At 29.0% G+C, this 20,926-nt stretch overlaps 1 protein-coding gene across 5 annotated transcripts; it reads left to right on the top strand.

Annotated features, from left to right (window-relative positions):
* Positions 1–1,213: 1,213 nt before the first annotated feature.
* On the top strand, positions 1,214–6,949 carry LOC112277536 (uncharacterized). 5 transcript variants are annotated; one of them, XM_090247285.1, is made up of 17 exons: positions 1,214–1,342; positions 1,766–1,975; positions 2,450–2,580; positions 2,723–2,826; positions 3,052–3,160; positions 3,323–3,406; positions 3,669–3,788; positions 4,021–4,104; positions 4,476–4,591; positions 4,799–4,900; positions 5,071–5,184; positions 5,527–5,583; positions 5,697–5,763; positions 5,865–5,918; positions 6,045–6,119; positions 6,378–6,413; positions 6,525–6,949. In XM_090247285.1, the coding sequence occupies exons 4-17, from the start codon at positions 2,819–2,821 to the stop codon at positions 6,654–6,656; spliced, it is 1,158 nt and encodes a 385-aa protein (XP_090103411.1). In that variant the 5' UTR covers positions 1,214–1,342; positions 1,766–1,975; positions 2,450–2,580; positions 2,723–2,818; the 3' UTR covers positions 6,657–6,949. The 5 variants fall into 5 exon arrangements, with proteins under 5 accessions (XP_090103411.1, XP_090103409.1, XP_024365760.1 ...); XM_090247284.1 differs by lacking the exon at positions 1,214–1,342 and adding an exon at positions 1,351–1,503; XM_090247283.1 differs by lacking the exon at positions 2,450–2,580 and having other exon boundaries at positions 1,325–1,503.
* The last annotated feature ends 13,977 nt before the right edge of the window (positions 6,950–20,926 follow it).

Raw genomic sequence — 20,926 nt, 5'->3', positions numbered from 1 at the left:
GCACCTTTATTTAAAATGTGCCCATGGCCCTAAAAGTATCAGTGAGATCTTAAAGTATCATCTATAATTATTTTGCGTTTTAGCACAGGCAGTCTTGATGAAGCATAGATAATAACTCCATATGCATAGATTGCTGAAAACTCCTTCATTTGGAAGCATAGATTAGAATGATTAAAAATTCAAAAATAATGCAAATCTAAAATAAAGAAAATTTTATTATTATTATTATTATTATTATTATCTTATTTTATTTTGATGCATCTATTTTTTTCATGTTCATATGCAAACATTCTGTTTTTAGTGCTATAATTTCGATTAAAATGTTTATCAGTTTGTACTTGGGTGACAAATGTGCTTCAATTATTTTAATTGATGTTAAAGTCAATCATGTGAGTTTTCTTATTTCATTATAAAGATCAATGCTTTTCCTATATATATAGCATTAATTTCTAAATTTTATATATGTACATATATATATACGAACATATATATATATATATATATATATATATATCTATATTTTATATTGTTTTTTCAAATTTCTGAAATCTTATACTTTTGTGTTTTTTCTGGATGTAAGCAAATATAAATCCACTGAGCTTTGCAGCATTCTCATAACATTAAAAATCAACAATGAAACACTTAAAACCAAGAAGAAGGCCATGTTTCCTCTGACAACTCTAGAATGTTTTTTTTTGAACTCGCCCCATTTCTCACTACAAATTTGTGTAATCATCATTAGCATTATTATTGTTATAAGTATCCCACACTCATCTTCCTCATGGTTGTTCTGTACCCCCTTAACCAAGTGGTTTGTACCAGTTCAGTCCTCTCCTTGAGCTTACTTGCTCATCAGGTGCCCCAGATGCCAAAGTTGGAACCCTCGCAAGGAAGGATTGGGAACGCGACGGGGAACAGACGGATGATTCACATCCAACTAGAGGCCATCATCCATCGACGTGGTGGATGAAAACCCTAAGCACGCGATTAAGGCACTTAAGGGTAATGAAGGGGGTTTAGAGCAGGAGGGGCAGCCCCCTCCTCCTCCTCATGCCGCTACGGAGCATCATCTGAGCCTCCTGGTCGCGTGCCCTGTTTCCAGCGCCACTGTTAGCTCACCGGATTCATTTTCCCCGCCCGCTTGCCATGATTAGAAATCGCCAGGCGCTTAATCATCACTCAGCGCAGCTTGCCGTATCCACACGGATCAGAATTGTGTGTGTGTTTTTTTTTTTTTTTTTTTTTTTTTTAATTTCATTTCGGTGCAGGAACGAATGTCTGCATCGGACAGTTCATTCCAGCCGCTGAGATTGCCCGCTATTCCGCCTCTTGTCTGGAGGAGGTATGTTGCACTGCGAGTGGATGGATTCATTGATTGTTTGGTTTTTGTAACAAATCGCGGCGTGAGAACATTTGCTAGCCTGCCGGATGCCGCTCGTCGGTGACTTTAAGAGGTCAAGGCATTGAGTGCTGTGCTTGATGTGACGTTCTAGTGACGATTAGGTTCGTGCTTCCCAGCTCCCAGTGCACGGCCGAGAGCGTGAGGTTTGGGGAGTTGAATAGGTGGATGAGTGTTCATCATGGTTGCTTTTTTCAGCGATCTGTAAGTTCGGGCATGGCGACATAGAATTACAGTGCCCTGGCGGGAGAGGGGGAGGCAGAGGAGTCACGGCCTGAGGAGGGATAGGAGCGTTTTTGTGGGCAGTTTCTTTCGGTTGCGCCGTACCTTTGATGATGCGAAAGATCCGTGTCTGTGTGTTTGCAGGAGGGGGTTGAGGTCGGTTGATATTTCCTGCCTCCCGCTACGTACTTGCGCCCTGGTGTTTTTACTGTTTGAATCTGATTTTGGTTTGAAAGAGTGCGCGTCACCGATTGAATTGAGATCCTTGCTCGTGAGGGTCTCCGACTAATGCCCTGAAGGAGTTTGTTGTCGAGACGTCCTCCTGTTGCATCAACACTCCAACGGATCGAGCAAGTAAGTGAGCTTCTCCCTGATCTGCCCTGGGTGATAGGCGTTGATGAGCTAAGTAAGTGCAGGTTATGTTAGAGGTTCTCTATTCTGATGGTGAAGTAAGCTTTAGGTGTTTTTTTTTGCTGCTTGTCAAGTTTGTTTGTTCAATTTCTCTTGGTAAATTTTTTCCTGTTCCACGACGCGTTCGTTGTTCCTCGTGCGGGGATCAGGTTGGCAAGATCCGCCCACTGGTTCTTGAATCTCGGAATTTACTACATATCCACACTTTGGACTTTTTAAGCTAGCGTCTGATGGGAAGATGAAATAGGTTCATTTTATCTTGATCAGATATGATGGCTGGAATGATAGTAAGATTCAATATGGAGTGCTAGTTGGAGAATATCCAGAAGTGCCGATTCAGAGAAATCTGTCGTGAATTACTTCCTCTTAGCTATTAGGTGGACAGCCTGAAGCTGAAATTTGTTGCCGGATTTCTAGGAACTATCCAACCGGTTACCGCATGAATTTGGTGTTACAAGGCCTTCGTCTAGTTGCCGGAGCTCATTTACTCGGTTGTTATCACTGAAAGGCTGCTATTGATTGGCTTCGTTCTGGAGGGAGTTAATTTTGTAAGCGTTATGCACTGTATATTGCTGCATTATGGCATGGCTATTAAGGAAGGATCATTTGCTGTGAACTAAAGTAATGTGCAGAGTCATCACACATCTCCGGATTTCTTTACTTATTTCTTGTTGCGGGGAGATGATACAGGTGGTCTGTATTCTCTGCGTGAGTTGGTTTTGAAGGCAACAGTAAAGGTTGGACTCTTAGGCTTAGGAGGCTGGTTTTCGTAGGGCTGTGCTATTCATGAAAAGGTAAAAGAATTTCAGGCAAGCCGGGCTTAAATCTTTTCATTTTAAAATTCTCCCTAGCATAGATACTACGACCGAGAGAGTTTAGTCCAGCTATGATGGATTGCGCATATCAGGGCGTTGATAGTGAGTATGTGGTACATCTTATGCCTTCTCGTTCACCTTTTTGATTTACCGAAGATTGGTTTTTCTAACCTAAAAATTCGTTGCTGTTTGAATGGTTTATAGTGGAGGATTGGTTGTGGCTTCTCCTAAGCCCAGAGACACGATGAAGCTGATAATAGCTATGCTATTTGGTGGACTGGTTGGTGCATTCGTCAGCATGTTTTTGATGCAGGAAAGTTACGAGTTACATATCTCCCACCTCTCTTATTTCATAGAAGGACCACAGTTGCATTATTGCCAACATAGGCTGGATTCACCTCTTTCCTTGCAACTAGAATTCGAGTTCACAGCTTGAATGTGATCACTTTGTTAACGTGAGAAGGGTTTGTTACAGTATGGAGCTACATCAAATCTTGGAATGCCATCAACTCAAACCCAGCTGCCTTCGTATCTCGATTTTCGACCCGACGCTCCTAGGGTAAGATTCTTATTATTCATTATTTCATTTTCATATAAAATTTCCTTTGAACTCTCGCTCCGATTTATTTGATTAGCTCATTTCAACATAAATTGTCAGGTTCAGATATGTTCAAATGTTGTGCTTGGTAGTGGTTGCTCGAATGGAGTGTTTAATAAAGTTGACCCCGCACACAAGCAGCAAGTGTTGGAGCTTCATCCTGAAATCACTGCCCACGTGCTTGCATAATCATGTTGCCTTGTACAAAAAACGTGGGTGACAGGAAATGGAACCGGCTACATGCACTAGAGGTAGACCACAGGGAACGGAATCCCTTCCGCCTGGCATCATCCACATTGAATCGGACCTCTTTCCCCGTAGGTTATGGGGGAAACCTGAAGAGGTATGATGAGGGTGTGTGTGTGTGTGTGTGTTTTTGAGTGTGAGTTCATTTCTTGCTTGATGACATGAATCCATTGAGATAAGACTGTGCCCTGACTGGTTTTGGTGCAGATCCTAACCTTCCCGTTTTTCTGGAGCGGTGTGCCTTGTCTCATCCGCAGTATATAAATGTAAAAATTAATAAAGAAAAATGTTTGGGATCACTGTGTAATATCAAAATGATTATTGTGCAGGATCTACCAGAGAAACCGAAATATCTTTTGGCACTTACTGTTGGTGTTGGTCAAAAGGCATTTGTTAACGAGGCAGTTCAGAAAGTGAGTTATTTGGAATTCCGTAGCAGCCGTCACGAAATGCATAGTTGACGTCAATTTATCTCGGCTTTCGTTGTATGGCATTAAAAATTTATGAACGTCCTGTGTGTGTGTTGTATCAATTTGATAAATGGACGTTTAGCATATAAGGCTAAGTGCAGATTGTCTCCCATCAATAGCGCCTTCTACTACAGTAAAGAAATGATGTCACAATACTTTCATTATTTTTAGCATGCAGCTCTGGTCTGAAATCTGTTGGTAAATGTATCTTTGGTCTCGTTTTTTGTTCATTGGAGCCTGTGAGACCGAAACACTAGATTGGTACGTGGCGAAAATGAGGGTACTCAGTTCTCGTTTATAATGTGGACTTGCAGTTCCCAAAGGAATGGCAAATATTGCTTTTCCATTATGATGGGAAAGTGTCTGAATGGGACGATTACGAGTGGTCGCGAAACGCTATCCATATAAGCACTCGTAGACAAGCGAAGTGGTATTTCTGCTTGCACTTTCATCACTGGTGACATGCTGTTTAGAGAAGTATGCATCAGAATAATTTTCTATGCATGTATGTGTTTGCCGCTTTGGTTAGAAACTTGATCTGATTAGACACCCGATCCGACAATAATTCCTGGCTTGTTTTTATTTTATTTTTTTTGTTTTCGGAATCGGATTTATTGATTATTGTTTGCTGTTATAGGTGGTATGCCAAGCGGTTTTTGCACCCCGATGTAGTGGCGCCGTATGAGTACATCTTCATTTGGGATGAGGATCTTGATTTGAGGCATTTTAATCCTAAGAGGCAAGTACATCTGCCGTATATTACTCCGACTAGCTCATTCGTCGATTTAGTAAAGCCTCATACGCATGTTTTAGAAGGATTCCTTTTCGCGGTTGCTCTCAAAGAGAAAAGTGAGACTTGAAACTTCTGAAGATTTTGGATTTATTGATACGGGTGGACTGGCTTCGCAGATACATAGAACTTGTTGAGAAGCACGGCCTTGAAGTTTCACAACCATCACTGGATGGTTCCCGAGGCACCACTTGGGCAATGACTAAGCATCGGGGCGACGTTGAGGTTCACAAGTATGTGGTGTGCTGATATATTTTGAGTGGTGCCATTTATGTTTTCATTGTAATTGTTCATGCTAAGTGTATAAGTGAGGAGCCTGTTTTCTTAGAGATCGTGTAGTTAATTTATTCCATGGATTTCTGGATTTTGGGGTTTGTATTCATGTTAGTTGGTCTTCTTGGGGTAATTTTTGGACGTCAGCTTAGCATGTTGTCACCATCCACAAGCTGTTATAGATTAGAAATATGCGTAACCTATTGGAATAGGAAATCTTGAACAATTAGTTGAAGTATTATTAGGAAAACCAAAGTAAATTGGGTATTAACCTTGTAAGTAAAACCTTCTGTATTTTCCAGGGAAGCAGTGGAGCATCCTGGTTGGTGTCCAGATCCGCACAAGCCTCCCTGTGCAGGGTAATAAGTCAACCTGTATTTAGTTAGTGATTCGTGTCTTACCTTCCTCCTTTGGTCGTTGAAATTTACTGTCTGTTAGTTGTTGGGTATTTACTTCTTGTTTAATACTGCAGATTTGTTGAGATCATGGCTCCTGTGTTTTCACGAAAAGCATGGCGTTGCATCTGGTACATAATACAGGTACATTACTATGACCTTCAATGATGTGTCCTCTTTAACTGAGACGGAACACTGGAGTGAGGATTTTCATCTAATTTTATTATTCTTGTTCCTGGTTACAGAACGACTTGGTACATGGCTGGGGTCTGGATTTCAGCTTGCGTCGTTGTGTTGAGGTAATGAAGTTTCCGAGAATTACTTTGTTAAATCCATGGCCAGTCAGCTAGTTATGACGGAATTTTGATCTTCAATTTATTCCCTGTATGACTGCTCTCTAAGTTCATCATGCATTTTGAATGCAGCCTGCGTATGAGAAAATTGGAGTAGTGGATGAACAGTGGATTATACATGTTGGTGTGCCGTCGCTCGGAAATCAGGTAGCCCACTTAGCGCATTTTGTGTAGCGCCGTCGCTTTGCTTGGATTATGTCTTTTGATCTTGATGACCTTACCGCAACTTGAATTCAACATGAGGAACTGAATTCTCTTTTTACAAGAATAACGAGGCAGTTTAAGTTTTCTAAGTGAATGCGGCCTTTTGTAGCTCAGTTCGTATTAGTTATGAATTCTCGGATATTTATGTTTGTCCCTGATCTAGCGTTTTCCCACAGTATCTAAGGCTTTTTCTGTTCACAGGGCGAAGCAACTGGAGGAAGGGCCCCATGGGAAGGAGTAAGCACTCACAGTTGTCCTCGACCTCATCTGTGTATATTGGCCTATATTGTCCTTCAAGCATGGTTTTGAACTTCTCTGGTACACTGACAATTTATCTGACCCCTGCAGGTGCGAGCGAGATGCAGATACGAATGGGATGTTTACACAAAGCGGTGGAATGCAGCCGATGCAAGACAAGCTGAATTAGACGCTACAAATACTAATCTACCTGTCACACCTGATCTCACCATCGGAAGTTAGTCCCGTGTGATCTATGTTATACATTACTGTTAAAGGGCTCCTTCCCTTGGTGAAAGCTATTTCCATTTCCTTATCTGGTGAAAGCTATTTCCATTCCCAATCTGGTGAGGCAATTCGGTATTCAGTCAAGAGTGGGAACGCATCGCAAGCATTTAGGTACGCACACATGGCGTGGAGTTTTTCGATAATAGTATTAATGGAGCCCAGTTGGGAGAGTTCTGGTCCTCTTCCGGATTCTTTGTTGGAAAATATAAAAAGAGTTCAATTCATTGGAGATTTTTTTTCCTCCTAAAGCACCATGCTGCACTATTGTATGTTGCAGTGTTTGTAAGATTATCTTGTTATTTTACTAAGTTTAAGTATTATTGAAAAGATTTACCAATCATCAGTCGATACAGATCGTGTGTGAAGAAATGCGTATAATATAAGTGTCAAACGCGGAGAAATCATGACGTTGGAACGAAGTAGAGGAACTCATGTTCAAACCATGTTCTATTGTATTTAGATCCGGCCAATCCTCGTTCCATTGCGCCTTTACCCTTCTGCAGTTCTGATATCCAGCCTTCTTTTGAATGTAATGGTAGGTCGTAGCCACCATGAGAATAGAGTTCACTCAAGATGGAAATAAGGTGAAGTGGAGAAGAAAATGTGTAATGCGACTTTACCTGTCACTCATGTGTGCACATAATTGTAATAATAATAATAATAATTCTAACATATCCTAGTAATCTCAAGTGGTCTCATGGATTTGTATTGTAAAAAACATGCCTCAATATATAGAAGTATAGAAGCATGTTTTTTGTTTTTTTAATAAAAAGTTATATATTTATACCCATGTTCTTATAACATCCTAGTTAGAAATTAGAAAAATAAAAAGAATATCCAATACATGCATTTTTTTCTTCTTAAAAACCGTGTCTTGGATTATCTTTTGAACTTTCTATTAGAAATACCTTCTTTGATAATAACTTTGTTAAAGCAAAGAAGGTGTCCATGTGTATTTGTGTTTATTATAGATGTTGATAAATCACTTAGTAGTTTCATCCTAACATATTGTTTTCTAGAAAAATATTTTCTTCTATATTTAAGACTTATAAAGACTTGTTGTTCATTCTTATACTTTACTTTAATAATATACAATTTGTTTACATCTACAAAATAAATTATTCTTAAATATTGCAAAATTAAAAGAATGAAATTTATTTTATTTTAAATGATTTACTACTACTACTCTAAAAGTTATTAGTGTCATTTCAAGGATTATACTTATTTATTTTCATTTGATATTGTTTTCTATTGATTTTATTTTATTATTTGATGAAAAAATAGAATATAGCCAATGCATTGATAAAGTGAAAAAAAATATACCAAACTAAAATCATATCCAAAAAACAAAGACAAGAGTACCAAGAGAAAATAACAACTATCAGACCTAATTCATTTATACTTTCCTATAAGATCACACAACATTAAGATATTTTAACATTCCATTTAATTATCTTATCCAATCTAGAATCAATTATATGTTTCACCATCCATGCTGTTTTTCATCTCTTGAGAATAATAGTCTCATATTGTGAGTGCTTTGCTAATTTCTTTTTGACAAACTTCTAACTATTTTGTCTTAATTCAGTTAATTATTCTCAAATCATGTTTTTAATATAGACCTTATTGCATGCTTTGTTTTTAAATACAATTTTATTTTTGTATATCCAATAGTTCATAAATAAATCCTCTTCACAAAAATTATAAACTACAAAAATATTTAAATTGACATGATCAATTTTTAGTAAAAATGGCTTATTTTCAAGTAAAGGATTTCTATGATCATCATTTCTAAGAGTTAGATGTCAATTTGAATAGATTAGATGTGGTTTTATTCTAAATATTATGGGCTTGATGTCATTCCTAGAACCTAAAGAGAATAGATTTTGGCTTTTAGGAGTAACACAAAGTATAGTGAATATCAACATGATGGTTGGTTTTATTTCTCCAAGTGTTAATTACCACATCTTTGTGCAACACAAGCCAAATAAATGTAGTCTCTTTATAGGAATGATGTTTGAACTAGATGACATTCCAAATAAATAAGAAAATTTGATTTAATAGTGAAGTCTATTGGAGTGCTAATAAGTTGATAGATGAGACATTGTTTTGAAGTACTTTCATACTAAGTTTGGCAAAGTTATGAGTTCTTTATAAGTTATCTAAGAAAATAATAGAACATTTTTATTTTCTTGACTTTTTTTTTAGATTAATTTGAAGTATTTTCAAAAACTTACCACTTAATTCTCATTGTCTATTAAATTTTGATTTTGATTTTTTTGATTTTTTTTAATAATAAAAATAAAAAATTTCAAATTAAAATCTAATTTAAAAAATTATAATACTAATAAGTCAAAGTAAGACCAACCATTTATGCTCTTTATTTTATATAGAATTAATATTTTATTTATAATACACATATATTGATCTTATGTTGTTCTTAAACTTCTTTTAATTGTGCCTTCATTATCGCATGTAGCTTTGATAAATAATTTGCTGAATCTTTTGCCATAAGATTATCAACTTTTAAAATATCAAAAGTATCAAATTATGAATGATAATCATAATCGACATAGAAAGGTGATTGTTAAGAAGAAGAATGTACCATGTTATTATAGGCATACTTTCCTAATTGGCAAAAGAATTGTCCAATCATCTAAATGGCAGTTGATTATAAATCTCAAAAATTGCTCAAAAACTTGATTCATTTGTTATGTTTGTCCATCAGTTTGACAATAGAAGGCCAAAGATAGCTTTATGTCTACCTTCAATATTTTGAAAAGAATTATTTAAAACCTAGATACAAATTAAATTCTTTTATATAATATAATATTCTATGGTAGTCTATGATAGCAATAAATATTATATAAAAAAAAAAAACTAGTTATTTTTTTCACTTATGATATTTTTTATATATAATATAAATATTATAAAAAGTAAATTACACATTCACAATGATAAAAATTATAAAAAAAAAATTAGATATATACAAATGTATTGTGTATGTAGTTTACTTCTTCCAAAGCTATATCTACATGAGGAATTTATAGCTCATAGCTTTATTGATAATACCTCTAAGGTACAACATACTTATTTTGGACTCACTTTTGTACTACAAAAAATTTCCTAAATATATTGAATCTTAATTCCAAATTTGGTTGGAACTATATCTTATTGAGCCTTTCAAATCAAAAATCTTAAGTCTAATTTTATATTTTAGCATTTATATTTCCATATTATAGGTGATTTGTACTATGGACCAAAGTCTTGTATTCCAATGAAGGAGGCTCTTGTCTTCTTGAACCCCTAATTGGAATTAGTCCAAAAACTTACAAAGATATTACTGTTTAATAAAATACAAGCTACTATCAATAATTTCCATCTCAGCTTGTATTTTAACTATTCAACATAGCTAATAGGATAGAGTTTCTAACATTCTACTAAATTAATTAAATTCAAATAAACCTTGAACTTTTCAACAAGCATAGATTTAGTGAATATATCATTAGCATTCTTTTTGGTACCAATCATTTATAATAAAATCTTGCCATCACTAATAATCTCTTTAATGTAATGATATTTGACATCAATATACTTTGTCTTAGCATTGAACTTCTCTTTCTTTGTAAGATGAATTGTACTTTGGTTGCCACAAAATATATATATATATATATATTCTTAAATTAATCTAAGTTTACTAATAAGTTACTTTAACCACATAGCTTCCTTTGTAACTTTTGCAGCAGCCATATATTTAACTTCTATTGTGGGTTGAGTTATTATTTTTTGTAGCATCAATCTCCAACTCACTAGTCCACCAAGAAGTAAATATACATACTTTGTGGTTGATCTTCTCTTGTTAAGATGTCTATGAAAATCAGCATCTACAAATCTTATAATTTCTTTGTTTCATTCTTTGTTCTTATTATGGACTATACTTACATGTACAATCAAATATTAAAGTATCAAATTCATATCTTATCAATGTTTTTTTTCTAAGATCTTATTTTTTTGGAACTATGAATCCTTCAGTTTAGTATATGTAGATATCTTCATTTAATTTACTATGCAAAAATGTAGTAGTGACATTAAGTTGTTCCAACTTCAAATAAAATATTGCTACTATATTATTTATTATAGATAATAAATAATATATAGAAATAATCTTTGTCATTGGTAAAAAGATTTTACTGAAGTTTATTCCCTCTTTTTGAGCATATTTCTTTGCCACTAGTATAGCTTTTTATTTAGTTCTATCAATTTCTAGAGCTATTTTCTTCTTTTTATATATACATTTGCAACAAATTATCTTATTATTTTTGGATAGTGGCACTAATGTCTAGGTCTTGTTTTTGTGCAAAGACTCTATTTTTTTTAATATTGTGATCTTTTTATCTATAGTATTCTTTGTCTTTTATTATTTTTTAAAAATTTGAGGATTCATCATTTTCTTAGGCCAATGCAAATGCAACTATATGTGCAAATCTATATTTGTTAAGGATTCTATAAATCCTTTGTGATCTATAAAGTTGAAATCTTTCTTATGATACTTTATCACTATTAGATTTACCATTCAAATTTAAGACTATCTCCTCATTTTTAGAAGATACTAAAACATCCATCTTTATTTGAACATCTTCTATTGCAACTTTACTTACATTTTTTTTCTATATACTATATTTATAAGTATTCCATAATAGAGTCTCATCAAATATTACATCTCTGGTAATAATGATCATACTTACAATAAGATCTCAACCTTGATATCTCTTTATAATTTTCTCATATCTAAGAAAGATGCACTTCCTTGCATTTGAATATAACTTATTCTTTTATACATCTAAGATATAAATATATGCAAGGCATCCAAATACTTGAAGTTTAGAGTAATCAACAAGCTTTTCACTTTAAACTTATTTTAGAATTTTACATGGAATTATAGAATATAATAAGAGATTCATCAAATAGCATATATTATTTACAACTTCAAAATAGAAGCTCTTCTATTGCCTCACATTATATGTTGCATGTCTTTTCCAACAAGATCATGTTTATTTTTTCTACTATTCCATTTTATTCAGATATACTTGGTATGGTAAAGTGATTTTTCAAGAATTTTATCATTTAATATAATATAAGCTATTATTAATAATCTCCACTTTGGATATTTTAATAAAATAATCTATACATATATATATATATATATATATATATATCATAAGAATTTGAGATAAAAAGATTTATGATAAAATTTATAGAAATAAAAGACCATGGTTGTTTTAATATAGGTAATGGTTAAAGAATTTAATAAGGCCATTTACAAGATTTTTTTTTATCTTTGATAAATATTACATGATTCTATAAAGAATTTCATTGCCTTGTATATTTGAAGCTATAAAAAAATTCTTTCAAATTTATTCCAAGGTCTTGTTGTATGCAAATTGTCTTGTATTCAAAAAAAAAAAATAGATGAGCTTAAAGAAAATATAATTGTGCTTCACCTATTGAAACATGTAAGCATTCTTTAAAAAAAATAAGTTATCTTTGAATTTATACTTAAAAGTATTATGAGATTTAGAATAATTATTTTTTGTATTATATATAAAAATACTTGAAGACATACTTAATTTAGTTTGATTAATAAATTTTGAATCAAAAATTTATATTGATTTAATTTCTTAAAGATAAAATTGCTCTAACTTCAAAGAATGGTTTATTATTTAGTAAAAGCTGTTTTTTTTTTTTTTTTTTTTTTTTTTTTTTATTTTTTATGCAAGATAAGAATGTCTAAAAAGGCCATTGAATAAATATTTTTATTTATTTGAATGATAAGTGATATTGAATAAAAATCTTGATAAAGACATACTTTAATAGACTTGATAATAATTCAAAATGCATTTTGATATAAAATACTTGAAGTTCTTGTGATTTATATAAAACATTATTCGATTAGGAGGGCATTTTAGATAATGGTGCCATTCTTGAAATGAATCCATAATTGCAAAAGGCTCTTTGTTGTAGATCTCATAATTAATCCTGGTTGCTAAAAATATTTTTAAATAAAAAGATATAAAATAAAGCTTATCATCTTCTCCTATTTATAACAATATTGCATCAAAGAAAAAATTCAATGCCCTTGTTTTTGTAAAAAATGCTGGAAAAAAAAAAAGAAGAAGAAATGTAATATAAGATTGATGTTGTAATAAATATTGTGTTCAATGCTTCAAATGTAGTTTCAATTTTTTTAATCTATTCAAGTTTGTCTTTACAAGTGAAACATATGATTAAAGTTATAACTTTTGAAAAGTTCTTAATAAAGATTTGATGTGATTAAAAAATTCCACAAACCATTAGATGTCATTAATTGTTCTTAAAATCTTTTAATTTATGATAGTTTGAACTTTCTAAAAATCCATCATAAGATCATCATTCTTAGAGTAGATTAGAATATTGTTTAGATAATAAACAAAAAAATCATCTAAAATTCTTAAGAAATATTATGTGTTAAATATTAAAAACCAATTGGTACATTTGTGAGTTCAAAATATATAAAATATATTCAAAATGTCTATATCCGATTCAAAATATATTCTTTTATTTATTTCTTTTTTAATAGATATAAGATTGTATATTTTTTATAGATCTTTACTTTATTTAATTGATCAAAAAAATATTAATACTAAAGATAGAAATTATCTATTTTTTATAATAATCTTACTTATACTTTGATAATTCACATCCATAATAATTTATATTTTTTCTTTAAAAATATAATTTGATCTCCTAATAGAAATTTTGAATAGCATATGAAGTTCTTAGCCAAATTTTTATCAATATACTCCTTAAGTGAAGCCAATTCATTTGTCATAAGCTATAGATTGGTCCAAATGGCAGTTAATCTTCTTCTTGAAGATCAATTGAACAATTATAAAGACAATACTCTAAAAAAAATATCTATTTTTTTTTTGCTCAAATATATCTTCATAATCTTTATATTATATTGAAATGCTACTTGAAGTCTTTTTACTATTAAAAATGAGTGTAAAATAAATAATAAAAAATGATTATTTTTTTTTTGCATATATGAAAGCTCTTGTACCTATAATATTAAATAATATTAAGCTATTATAATCATTTTTTATTACATATAAAAGAATAGTTTTATGCAAAATATGTCTAAAAATTAAATGACAACCATCTATGACTTCTATATGTACAATCTTAGTTTTTATATCAAAGATATTTTATATCTTTTAATAATTTTTTTATTTAAAAAATAAGTTGAGACTTTTCAATTGTAATAAAATATGTTTATTTAGGATTTAAAAATCACAAAGCTTTTATCTCAAATCCTAAATAAACATCTATTGTAAAATAAAAGTGATGATTTTGATGAAAAAATAAGATCTTTATTAGATATTGCACAAGATTCTAATTATATGGTCTCTATAGTAGTTGAACAAACTCATTTTTGATACATTGTCTTCATTAATAACTATTTTTTTTATTTTGCAGTTACATTATTATTTTAGACAATGTTAAATACTATACTTGGATTTTTTATAATATAAGTATAATCTTTTTTAACAATGATGATTTTTTTCTTGCTTAGTGAGAAATTTAACACATACTACATCAATTTATATTTCTTCTACTTCTAAATGTATATACCAAAGCAAATATATTTGTATTGCCATTGAATTATAAAGATAATAGAGTATACTTATGTGGCTTTTAGATCAAATTCAAAAAATAAATAAATTTTCGATTTTTAATTTAATTTTTTTTTCTAACATCTTAAATATATTTTTAAAAATTAATTTTAAAAATTAAAATAATCTAATTAAAAATATGAAATATATTTTATAGATATATGTCATGAATAAAATGAGATAATATGTATTTTTAAGAAAAAATTGAAATAACTATTGTCAAATATAAGAAAGTTACAAACTCTTGAAACCAGAGTAGGAGCAAAAAAAAAATTGATAAAAGTGACAAAGGTTTCACTCTTGCTTATGTACATACTATCTAACTAAAGAGCTACTTAGTAAGGTTCTATATTTCATCTTACACTTGTCCAACTTGCAAGGCAAGTTTTTAACATGTACACTAAATAGCTAACTTGCATGATAAGTGCCCAATTTGTTGATTAAGTTTTTAACCTACCAATCACCTAACGACACATATAAAATCAAATTTGTATCTATGAAGCTTTTAAAAAGATTTTTTACAAGATGTTATTAAATTAATTTACTTCTAATTATTCCTATCTAATTCTTCTTATGTTTATTAGTATTGATATATCCATGATAAGACCTCTACAATCTATTTAGAAAAAATTGCTTTAGTGGTTTTTTTTAGTTTATTGATACAAAGACAGCCATTATCACAATCTTTACAACAAATTAACTATGCTACATTGGATCATATTGAAGAAGCAATGTTTTTCTATTATTTTTTTTAAAAAATTTTTATCTTAGATTTAATTTTAAAAATACCTTTTATATAGCTTATTTATATTTCCAAAAATAATTATAATATTTAAAATAAATTTTATTCACCATAATAGTTCTAATTATTACATTAGTTTTGATAAAATACTAATTATTTAAATTTATATATCATTTTATTGATTAAAAATTATTTAATATCATACATATTTTAAAGAAGGTAAAAAATAATATATTAGCTTAAAAATATTTATATGAAATTTCCGTGTCTATTTAAATTTATTATTTAATGTTATTTTGTCAAATTTTTAAATTTCAAATAAAAATTTATTTAGCTCAATTAATTTAGAAGCTTGAAGTTATGCTAAATAGTTTTATTATTTATACAAGTGCAAAATAAATATTTTTTCTTTGATAGTAATAATAGAATCGTCTATCTATTTGCTTTTGATTTGTTAAAAAAGGCTCTAAAAAATATTTATACGAAGAAGATAATGATGTTTGATTATATTCTTAGTATTACTGTTAAGAATTTCACTAACCAAGATGAAAAGATATGGTGCTATTAGATCAGCTTTTTTCACTCTTCTTTTAAATAATTTTTTTTTGATAAAAGACTTCTTGATGCCAATTAAAATACTAGTTCTTTGGAGACTAAATTTAATCATATGTTAAAAAAATCATTAAATTTAAGTTTTTTTAAGGATTTAAATATAAAATTTTGTCATACTTTTTTTTAAAGCTTTGGAATAATAATTTTATAGAAGGAGGGGTTGTTTAAAGTTTTAATGTAATTTATAGTTTCTTGAGTGACTAATACATTGTCTAATATAAATTTTAGAAAAAAAATATAATTTAGTCAAGATATATTATTTCTATAAATGGTAATTAGAACCTTTATTGAATTTAAAAAAGAGCAATATATCTTTTGATAATGCTTTAGAAAAACCAATTAGTAGCCAAAACTTGGTTGATCATTGAAATATAATCATCTCTTATCATATACAAGAACATTTGAAATAATATGATGTCAATGCCATCTAAGCTTTGTGCTTTATTTTTAGCTTTATTATCAATTATTTCTTCAAATTAATTTCAATTAAATAGCATATATAAAGTATAATTCATTTTCTTAGTAACTTTGTAATTTCCACTCTTTTTATAAAACCGTATTTTTTTAAACACATTAGAATAAAAATTTAAACATGTAGTGTTAAGACCTTAGAGATCCTTTTATAACTCACTTTGAAAATTTAGAGTTCTTCAATAGTAAATTTGGATTAAAATTCTTACCAAAATTCTTAATTTTTTTATTATTATTGCCTATTTTTCTCCATTTGATTTATGATTTGATTAGCTTCTTTTCCTCTTGCCAATCCTCAAATTGGTTGATAAAGATTTGAAGTTCTTTAAGATAAGTTATTATATAAGTATCTAAAGGATTTTTGTGAATAATAATAATAATAATAATAATAATAATTGATTTTAGATTTTGATATATTTTCTTTTATATAAAAATAACTTATTTATATAAATAAAAATAAATATAAATATAAATTATCAAAAGACATAAAATATTTTATAAAATTGAAGAAAAAACTTCTTCTATTATATTGTATCTTTGTCACCAATATACATATTTACTCTAATATTTACCTATATGATTAAGTAGAAATAAATAAAAGTAGATTTATTTCATAATATTTTTTAGAAAAGCTTCCTAGAAGCTTCATAGATACTGCTTTGACTTTATATGTATTTAAAATTGATTAGTAGGTTAGAAATTTGGTCAACAAGTTAACCATGTATTGATAGCTTAAAGAATAAGCTAACTATATAGCACATATATAGAAAACTTGTCTTGCAAGTTAAGATATGTGTCTTATAAAGTCAACACGTTTCAAGGTCCTATAAGACATCGCCAGGTAGCTCTTAATTAAAAGTATATATAGAGGCAAGAAAGAAGCCTTCTTCACTCTTGTCAACGTCTTTTTAGTCTTTAGTCTTGTTTCAAGACTTTTAAAGTCTTCTTGTCTTTGGCAATAATCATTTTAGTTGAATACTAAATCATCTTTGATTGAATTTATTGTCTTTTCAAGTGGCACAAGAATATATTGACATTTTAATTCTTTGAGATTCATGTCCTTGATAATTTTAGTCTCATTAATAAATTAAAGAATTCAATGATCATTTAAATATATATATATATATATATATATATATATATATTAAAATATAAAGATCTAAATTCGGATTTTGAGATTGAAAAAAATCAATGAAAAGATAATTGCATGAAGTACAATCACCTCTTATATAATAACTATAAATTTAATTAATTTATAATGAAGTAGAATTAACATAGAATCTATCTAACCTAGCAAATTCACATATTATATCTCTTTTTTTGTCTTTAGAATAATTAAGGAGGTTGTTATATTTAAAAGATTCAATAAGAAAATAAAAATTTGAAAAAATTCCATTTATTTTTCTTGTCATTTAGAAGAATCTTCTCACAAAAAGAAGATTTTTCTTGTGCATATTTGACCATATTTTAATCTCTTTTAAAAATATAAGAAATATAAGAGAGTAATAATTCTATTATGTCAAGCTATATTTAGTTACATTCTTGATATTTATTAGAAGCAAAGAGATTGTCAATACATATAGAGTTACTAGAGATATTATTAAGAGTGATCTAAAGAAATTAATTGTCTATAAGAAAGCTAATGTTATGAATCAAGTGTTTAATTAAAAGAAATAGAAGAATATATATTTTACCAATATTAATATTGTTTAGATTTTATACATATTTAAATGAAAATTATAAAACAAAAAATATCATTAAATCAAAGTTTATTATTTAATTACTAAACTCTTAAGCTATAAATTTTATATTTTGTAAAAAAACCAATACTACATCTTATGGAAATATTTTGAGTATAACTTCTAAATTAGCAAATTTTTGGTAGATTATGTAATTTGGATATATTTTAAAAGATGAATTTTTAATTTATGAGTTGATCAAAGAATAAGAGACATATTGATACAAATTAATCAATAATTGACATGAAGGAAATTTAATATATTCTCAATATTAAGATGAGATTTTTTTTATTTATATTTTTTTTTTTCCTTTGTTCCTTCTTATTCTAAGTAATCATAAAAAAAGAAAAATCTTTGCTATAACTTCCTAAATTATTATCATGAAATTAATCAAAATTTGAATAAAAATTAGAATTAGAATAAGGAATTACTTGTTGACAAGAGTATAATAAGTTCTATTGACTTTAATGATATTAGAGAGAAAGTCCATTCTTCTTCTTACTTAAACTTGGTTTCTTTATTTGTATAGTTTTTAATGTTCTTATTAATCTTTTACTCTATTCATATGTCTTAATTTGAATAATATTTATCTTGGTCGATCTTAGAAGAGTTTATTTCCATAAATAAAGAAATAATATCAAAGACTTGAAATTCAAGCTCCCTCAAAATTGTATCTTAAAAAGATAATAAAATCATGGAAAATAAAGTATCACCACAAATTGGACTAAATGGAAAATATATGACTGTCATAAATTTTTTCTCAAGCATTTGGATCATCAAGTGAGAAAGAACCCATCTTACACTCTTCTACATAGTCTATAGAAAGGAATTATACTAGTTGTCTCCAAATTTGACCTAATATTGGAGCCATGCATTCAATATTGGCAAGGTATGGTCTTTTTTGTGTAGATGTGATAAAAGTACTAGTTAACTAAGGTCCTTCTACCTTGTCCAAAGTACCTCAAGTAGAATATTTTTGGATATCAATATGTATGTAGCCGTTTGTATCCAAATGGATTGTGATAAGATACTTGACAATATTCTGTAATAAATTTGTGAATTATTCAAAAAAATTGCATTATCAAAAATAAGTGTAGCCAAAAGAATTGCTAGCATGTAAAATAATATGGATGAGGCTCTTGTAACAGCAGAAGATTCCACCAATTATTGTTTTGTTGTGTAAAATTTAGCTTAAGAATGTACTAGGCATCTGACTATTGAAATTTTCAATTAAGTTTAAGTTTCTTCTTACAATCCTAAAAAATACATGAGGTATTTAAAAACATTGGTCTTTGAAACCTTGATTCTCTTAGAATCTTTGATTTAATCAATTTTCACTACTATCAACTTTAAATTACTACTCATGCAATCATAAACAATCTAAATAAGGTTCTAAGTAAGTCCTAAGATACCTTAAGTATATCCTATCAATCCTAGAGAAACTATAGATATATTTTATCAAATCCTAATTGAAGTCCAAACAACTCTTAAGTAAACTGTAAGAAATTTTATACAATTCTTATTAGACCTTAAAATAAGCCAATCAAACCTTAGCAAAATCTTAAATAAATTCTAAATGAATCTTAACAAATTATAACCAAATCCTAATCAATCCTTAAAAAATTCAATCCTTAAAAAATTCAAATCAAAATTAATTAATTCTTAAGAAATCTAGACCAAATCTTAATTATTCCTAAAAAATCATAAAGAGATCCAAATCAAATCCTAATTAAATCCTAACAATCTCAATTAAGCCTAAGTAGATATAAAAACATATTATAATTTTATAACTTTTAAAAATTAATTCTTGATTTTATGTCTAATTTTGTACACCTTTTAATCTTTTAATCAATAAAAAGCTTAATAATTTTAAAAAGAATTGCACCTATAGATGGAAAAAAAAAATACAATCAAATTGCTTAGATATTGCACGACCTCCTTTTCCAATCTTTTCATATGTATTTTTAACTCCTAACCTAAGTTGGAATCCAACTCTATACAAAATTTGAGCTCTAGAGACTTATCATTACTTGGACCTTGATCCAATATCTTCTAAGTCAGACCATAATTTGTAGATCCACTACTAAAAACACTTTTGAGATACTTTTTTAAATGTAATCTATATTAGGATCTTACAAGAATAGAAATAATGAGTACCTTTCAAATTCCATATTGCTTTCAAGTCAAATATAAGGTTCTAATATTAAAATATAAAGAAGCCAAGTTTAGACCTAAATAGTAATAAGATTAAAATCCATCAAATAAAAATACAAATAGAGTTACAAAAAAGAGCCAACTTTTCATTTAAAGCTTAATAACTACTTTTTATTGTCTCATAATTATTATTTTGTAACTATAAGATTAAAAATATATTCTCTTATTTTTGTAATATAGAACACAACTTTTGATGATTTCATACATATATTCTATATTTAAAAAGTTGTTCTCAATTAAAATGGCTTGATGATATTTAACACAAAAAGTATTCATCATAAATAATGCATGTCTTATAATTTAGTATAAAATTTGGAATTCATTTCAATACATAAATTTCTTATACATAAACTTTTTTTTGAATATAATTTTTTGAAAGTTCTTTGGTTTTTATTAGAGTCTTTGAAATATTATTTATCCAGCTTTTAAGCATATTGTGGTAAATCTTAAAACAAATAATATTATATTAAGAATTACCAATGATTCTTTAATCAATATTTTATTTATAATACATTTGAGATAATAATATTAAATCAAGTGTTTTTTTTGGAATTTATTGCAAAATGATGAATATTTTATAAGGCTATTGCAGAAGTAGTATTGCAAAAGAGATTTTTGAGCAAAACTTATAAGTCATCAAATTGAAATGGTGCATGCTATCAATAGCTCGAAAAATCCCCACCATTATCTTGCATTCAATCAAAATATCAAAGATATTCATCAATTTTCTTGTTT

The sequence above is a fragment of the Physcomitrium patens genome, chromosome 25 (genome assembly GCF_059467195.1).
Source record: "Physcomitrium patens ecotype Gransden chromosome 25, ASM5946719v1, whole genome shotgun sequence".
Taxonomy (NCBI): Eukaryota; Viridiplantae; Streptophyta; class Bryopsida; order Funariales; family Funariaceae; genus Physcomitrium; species Physcomitrium patens.
Note: the sequence above shows the minus strand (reverse complement) of the source record. Positions and strands in the feature narration are given on the sequence as shown.